This window comes from Oxyura jamaicensis, chromosome 3 (genome assembly GCF_011077185.1).
Source record: "Oxyura jamaicensis isolate SHBP4307 breed ruddy duck chromosome 3, BPBGC_Ojam_1.0, whole genome shotgun sequence".
In the NCBI taxonomy this organism is placed as follows: domain Eukaryota; kingdom Metazoa; phylum Chordata; class Aves; order Anseriformes; family Anatidae; genus Oxyura; species Oxyura jamaicensis.
Genome location: NC_048895.1, coordinates 77,357,184 through 77,364,088, shown reverse-complemented (window position 1 = coordinate 77,364,088; position 6,905 = coordinate 77,357,184). Strand labels below are relative to the sequence as shown.

The window sequence follows — 6,905 nt, the reverse complement described above, 5'->3', positions numbered from 1 at the left end:
ATCTGTCCTTGCACTGAGAAAAGCTTTGAACAAATGAAGCGTATCACAGAACAGTAACCCTAAAAGAATCATGTAAGTAAGGACTAAAAAATAAAAAATAAAAAAATCACAGCTTAGTATGTCTTTTGCCAGATGACTGTTAGGTATTGAATGTGTTTTAGAGGTTAAATACACACTTAGAAACCCTATGGCATTAAGGATAAGTGTTTTTTTGGGTAGGTGATACTGAGATAAAAAGACTGAAAATAAGAGTCTTCCTGACATTTAAAACTTTTGTTACAAGGGTATATTTGGGAGCATTGTTTGTGATGATTTTTGCAGGTTCCCGTAAGATGGAATTTAAGGGAAGTTCCTGGCATGAATCATGTTTTGTTTGTCAGTACTGCCGGCAACCACTGGGAACAAAACCATTGATCACCAAAGACAATGAGAATTACTGTGTGCCCTGTTTTGAGAAGCAATTTGCTCACCATTGCTACTCTTGCAAAAAGGTATTACAATGGAGAAATTTCACTGTGCTGCCATGTTATTTTTGGTCAAGTCAAGACCAGGTTGTCCAACAGCAAAAATTATGCCAACAACTTTTTCTGAAATCTTTAAAGTTCGGGCTTAAAATAACCTCTGCAAGTTCTTACTTTCATTCTCATCTGGAAGTCTGAAATTTAATTCATAATGGGCAAAAGAGAATATCAGCAGAGCACACAAATTCTTAGATTAGTTCTTTTCTGTAAAACAGCCAAAGTCTTTAAAAAAAGACAAACTATGTATTTGAGCTCATGAGGACAAGTCACATAGCTGAATGAAAGTTCAGACTATGTGATTAACAATCTTTAACAAAGTAAGAATATATTTTTGTCCCTGTTTACTTGCAGTTTTTGTCAACAAAGAATGCTTTTAGTGCTTTAAAATGCTTTTCTAAAAGCAGATGAGGAACAGAGGAAAATGATCTTGAGATCAACAGAACTCTTATTGTCTGTAACTACAACAACTATTTATAATTGCTGTTAGCACCTGGAGCTTGCTTTGTTTCTCTAACAGGTATTCATATCACCTGTTTTAAAGTCTTTAATGTGGATGCTTTTAGAAGCTTTTAGTCTTTTTTTCCTCAGTAGAGCTTTCAAGGTATTTAGGAGAGCACCTGTGAGTATATAAAGAGCTTAAGTTTGTATATCTGATCCCCCAGTTAAATGGATGAAGTTAGGACACTTTAGTGCCTCCCTTTCTGTTTCAGTTTTTAAACAATAGAATGGGAATAACCGTTAATTTTATGAATTCATGGAAATGTTGGGTGCAAATTATGGCAATAAGTATACCAGAGAGGGTGGTATGTTTAGATAGCTCAGTAAGACAAGCCTGGGGAATAGAGGAGGTAAACAATAGAAAAAGAGATGTGCATTTGTAACAAAAAATTGTGTGTCTCTGTTTAGTGTCTTGTTCACAGTAATTCAGGGTCTATGGGAAACAGTGTTATGTTTTAAATAACTACTTCTGTGGAAGACATTAATTCTTTTCCTGACAGCAAAGTTATATCAAGGTACTAGGTTTCCTAACACTGGAGAAATAGGATATAATGAGGGTGTCACACTACTTAACTTTAAATCCATAACAAAGATGCCTGTGCTCCTTAGTGGAGCAACACTGCTCATGGGGGAAGATGCTGGATCATGCAAAATTTCTGGTGAACTGATAGGACGAGCCAAGTCTTCCTTTTGGTATTTATATGGGACACTGAAAAGTAACTGTGACAGTTTTTGCCATCTTCTTGTAGCTAATATTAATACAAGCCTGATTATATTTGTAATATATTTATTGACAAAAACAAATACTTTTTTTGTTATTAGTTGTGATTTTTAACAAAGATTGAAATTTTAGAGAAAGTTGTTTTAAACCCTTCGTTCCTGATAACAACTGACCCTGCCTTGATGCCTCCCTTTACATTTGTCAGATGTATTCACATGCATAATCAGCCACCTAAGCTGACAAAAGTGTTCAAGATCATACATCGTTTTCTCTTGAAATGTATCAGGCAATAATCAGATTAAGTAATATTTAGTTGTGATAATACAGGTCAAGAGTCCCACTGTTTCTATACATGAGGCTTCCCCTGTGGTTACCAGAAAGCCTGTTTTCAAATGAGTTTTTATTTCTTCCCCCAAATACAAATAAATACATTTTTCCCTCCCTCAATTTCTCATGTTTTAAAACTATCTCTGGGTGGTGAAAACAATTGAAGTATTGTATTATTCTGGTGTGATACTGCTGTCTAACAAATTTTTAAGCTGCTTTTTATGGTAGAATTTCACTTGTTTGTTGTTGTTTTGTTTATTTCATTTCAAATGACTTATAATTTCTAAAATTATTTACTGTTTAGCTGTAAACCTCTAACAAAACTTTTTAATCTAAGAAAAACCTGCTTCCTGTTTTTTTCTTCAGTAAACTTTAGAAAATACCTCTAAATATCCCTGTGCCTCTATATCTAGCCATTTATTTTCATTAAATGATCACATGAAAAATATAGTAATTCTGTATATAATTTGTATTTATTATAGAAATTGAGGTTAACAGCATTTATATAAAATAATCAGGATTTGCTTCTTAAAAATTCTAGGAATGTAAATGGACTACATGAATACTAAAACATTTTTACTAAATAAAACTGTGTCGGTTTCCATAAATAAGAAGTGAGCTCAGAGAAATTGAATTGCTAAACTTAAGTCTTCAATTCCATGCCAGAGAAAAAACACTTGAAATTTTGAGATTTTAATGGAAAGACAAATTAACTTTTATTGTAGCCCAATACTAGAATACTAAGAGGATCGGGAACCATATAAATTTCTTATTGCCTGATATCACCCAGTATAATTCTTTATTTTCCTGAAACTGTATTTCCCAGGACATTTTCATGGTGCCTTTATTTTTATTTAATTAAGTTTCTCCAACTCTTTCTTCTCCTGTTCCAACTATACTCATTCACTCACTCATCCATTCATTCACTGTCATACGTGTCTTGGCAGTAGAAAGACCATCTTAGAGCTCATTTTTATTTCTAGAGAAATTTCTTTATACAGTCCCTCAAAAATTCTGTGAAACCTACTCTTTACTGCACATATGGAAGCCATAGAACAACTGGAAATTTCCTTCTTCAGAAATAACCAGTGGAGAGCTGTGAGTGAGTTGCAGGGAATGGAAATTTGATGACAGTGACAAACACTCTTTTTCCGTCTTCTAACAATGTAGATCTCCTTTCTGTCTCATTTCTGCTTCTTTACCGTCTTTTTCCTCCTACTTAAAATGCTGCTTCAGTTTTGAGACAGCAAAATGTCGATTCCAGTTGGAGATTAGCCATATTCTCATCATCATTTCTATCAGCCACTGTCCATCACTGAGAAGTATTGCACTGAGAGTATGCCTGATGCTCAGCCTTTACCCAGATGGGTAATAGAAAAAAGTCATAACAAGCTGACTTGTTTATTACATATTACAAACCATAAGGTTATTTTGTGATAGGAAATCAAGAATAACAAAACACTGGTATATTCAGATCAGCTGAAAATATTCAAGTTGATATTCCAGATGAAAAACAGTTGACGTGACCATACTGTCTCTTTCTTCACTTGTGCATGTTGGAAGAGAAAAAATAAGTGGAAGGACTTATTAAACACTTGATAATCCTTTATGATTCATGCCTTTGTTTTATTGCTCTGTTCTTTTTTATCAATATGTTAGGTAATAACGTCTGGGGGAGTGACCTACCATGACCAGCCTTGGCATAAAGAATGCTTTGTCTGTGCTGGATGTAAAACTCAGCTGTCTGGACAAAGGTTTATTTCCAAAGATGAGTACGCATACTGTGTAGACTGTTACAGCAGATTTTATGCTGAGAAGTGTGCTGCTTGCAAGAAACCTATTACAGGTGAGTCTTATCTTTTAGAAGGGACTAGACACTGAGAAATCATCAGTCTCCTCTCAAATCAGATCTTTACTGTAGAAAATGGCATTAAAAATAGTCCCATCATAATTAAAGACTGAGGGAGCTAGGTACTGGAGAGACCCCCTCTCTGTCAAATGCAACATGTCTTGCTATGACATACTGATCACGTGTTCCCTGACTGCTGTGCTCTTTTATGTGCCAAACATTCTCTCATCATTTGACTTAGCACTTTATGCACTAAAAATCATCCCCAAGAATATAGGAAAAGGCATTTTTGGCTCCTCTTCAGCCAATACACACAAGTCCCTCATGGCTGTAATTGGTTTGCCTTTGTTTTTAAATACAAATGTGATAAATTGGATATGAGGTAACTACCTGCTGGTAAGGCACACCTATCAAGTTAGAGAGCTTGCCAAACACAACAAAGCTCTATTGTATGCATCCTTGTGTACTTCCATGGTCTGGAAACTCCATGATCTGGAAATTTCCCAAAGACACTATCTTGAAGATACCTGGTGAAAATAATTAAATTTCACTCAGTGTTGTAGAGAAACTATATGTATCTATGCATTGCAAATAATTTTCATGAGAGTTTGTTGGGAAGATCTGCAAACCTTAATGGACATTCAAATAAACCTGTTCCATTCAGAGTTCATAATGGGATATGAAAACAATCAAGTGATTTATGGCTTTACTTAAAATATTTCGCACTATCTCACTATTATTTTGTCTCACTATCTTAAAGTGTTTTGTTGTTGTTGTTGTTGTGTGTTTGTCTTTTTGTTTGTTTTTTCCAATTCAGCTAACAAAGGGCATTTCAGACTATGGAGTTTTGTTCATTAATTTGTTTGCTATATGAATAACAACATAATCGTACATCAGAAAATAATCTGTTGCATTTCTGAACCATGCCCAGAAATACTGGATTCACATCTTCATTCTCATAATCTCTTTCAGCTCTTGGAGGTGCCAAGTTTATCTCATTTGAAGAGCGCCAGTGGCATGGGGAATGCTTTAACTGTGCAAAATGCTCTGTCTCATTGGTGGGCGAAGAATTCCTTACTAAGCAGGATGATGTCCTTTGTAACGAATGTGGCTCTGCTTCATAGTTCTGTGGAGAGATATACAGATGCATTATTCTCACTCTTTAACCATGTTACTTGCAATAAGAAAATCATCTAAAAGGCATACCGCTTATTTAGTCATTCACATAATTTTCAATCAGCAGTTTAATTCTATCATAGTTCTGAATTGTTTGTTAAAAATATAATAATAATAAATAGCCACATACAGGCTAAGAAAAGTGCAGAAAATATTAGTATATATTTAAAATATAACTACAGTATGTTTTCCTTGTAACATACTGCACTCTGCTGTTAGAAGCTTAAAAATTTACATTTCGTCTGCCATGAACCAGTAAGTATGAAAAGTCTATATGGCATACCGATGATGAGGCATTAGCACACCTAATGAAGAGAATGTAGATGTACACAAAGAGACACCAAGTCAGAGAAGTTCACTCCAGAGCCAGGTAAAGGGATAAAAGTTTTGTTTGTTTGTTTGTTTTCACAGAATCACATTTTCTCTCCTTACTGAGATTGTTCCTCAGGAAAATAGAAGTTTCCCATGACTTTAGTCATCCAAAAGACTGAGTGATCGGTCTGCTCCCAAAAGTGGTTAATTTTACTTAATTCTCTAGGTATAAATATTTTAGAACATAAAGCCATATTTTTAAGAGGTAAGTATTGCCCAAGATTGGATAGTGCTAATGTACATTTTCCCATAGCTAATACACCTTAAAATTCTGTCTCCATTGTCTTCACTGGACCTTCAAATACATACTTAAAATATATATTTTTATTAGAAGAGACAAGAACCAACTCACAGTTGTCCCCTTAAAGTTGCACTTTGCACTCTTCCTCCTCACAAAGCCCATTTGCCAGCAATCAAGACACTTAAAGGCCTTGACATTTCCACACTGCTGTCTTTTATTCAGTCTACTCCTATTCTTGTAAATGCATGCTTGTTGGTAGCAGGCTATAAGCTCTTCAGAGCCAATACCTCATTCATTTTGTCATGTGCCACATGCATTTGCCAATATTATGTCAAGAATTTGTAATGTTGCCATTGCAAGCTAGGCAGTCCTCACTTGTAGTACAAGGTATTCATTTCTAGGTAGCTGGCTTTGAGAAGGTTATACCTGCTTGCTAAGCTTCGTTGCTCAATTGTCTATTACTAAAGGTCATCTAGAACTGAGTTACGAGCATTTCTTCTCTTCCTTCTTTCATGCTGTATGTTACAACAGTCTGACTCATGTTGCAGTATCTCCCAGGCCGTGGTGAATGGTGCAGTGGTTCTGCACCACTCAGCACTGTTTTATTCCTCATCTCACATGTCTTAAAACCATGCATTCTCCTTTAGACTCTGATGTTAATTGCTTACAGTTATTTGGCTGACTTGAGAGGGCTATATTGATATTGAAGACAAACTCTACTTTAAGTGTAAAAGGGAGAAAAAAGAGCATGTGAGCATAGGTAAGGCAGAGCTGAACTGCAGTGGCGTAAAATCAATATGGATAATGACTGACCAACAAGTACATAGCAGTCTGTTTTCCAGTCAATAAAATATTGATCTTTTGCTCTGCGTGTTGTTCATTTTTTTTTTTTTTCAGTTTCTTCTTTTACAACAACTTTTATTGGAGTTTGGAGTTCGATTGGTTTATGCGTTTTCATTTAATCCCAGATGCTTCCTTTTTTATTTTCACATTGCACATGGCTGATACAGGTTCTTGGTAAGACTTGGATTCTCATAAATAGAAATAGGTTTCATTGCCTTAAGAAATGGTGTGTGTGTATATATATATATATATATAAATATATATATATATACACAGACATATACACACATACAGTAGTGCACGGTTATGTAAGATGCTCAGAAATGTGTACTGAACTATTAGAAATTATCCCATTAG

The 6,905-nt window shown here is 35.0% G+C and overlaps 1 protein-coding gene across 6 annotated transcripts in view; it reads left to right on the top strand.

Moving 5' to 3' along the window:
• The window catches only part of FHL5 (four and a half LIM domains 5), a 28,954-nt gene extending 22,381 nt beyond the window's left edge, over positions 1-6,573 (top strand). For all 6 annotated transcript variants that reach the window (XM_035320020.1, XM_035320017.1, XM_035320018.1 and 3 more), the window contains 3 exons: positions 322-491; positions 3,727-3,913; positions 4,889-6,573. In XM_035320020.1, coding sequence (XP_035175911.1) covers positions 322-491; positions 3,727-3,913; positions 4,889-5,040 — 509 coding nt within the window. In that variant the 3' untranslated portion in view covers positions 5,041-6,573. The remainder of the gene's footprint in view (positions 1-321; positions 492-3,726; positions 3,914-4,888) is intronic.
• The last annotated feature ends 332 nt before the right edge of the window (positions 6,574-6,905 follow it).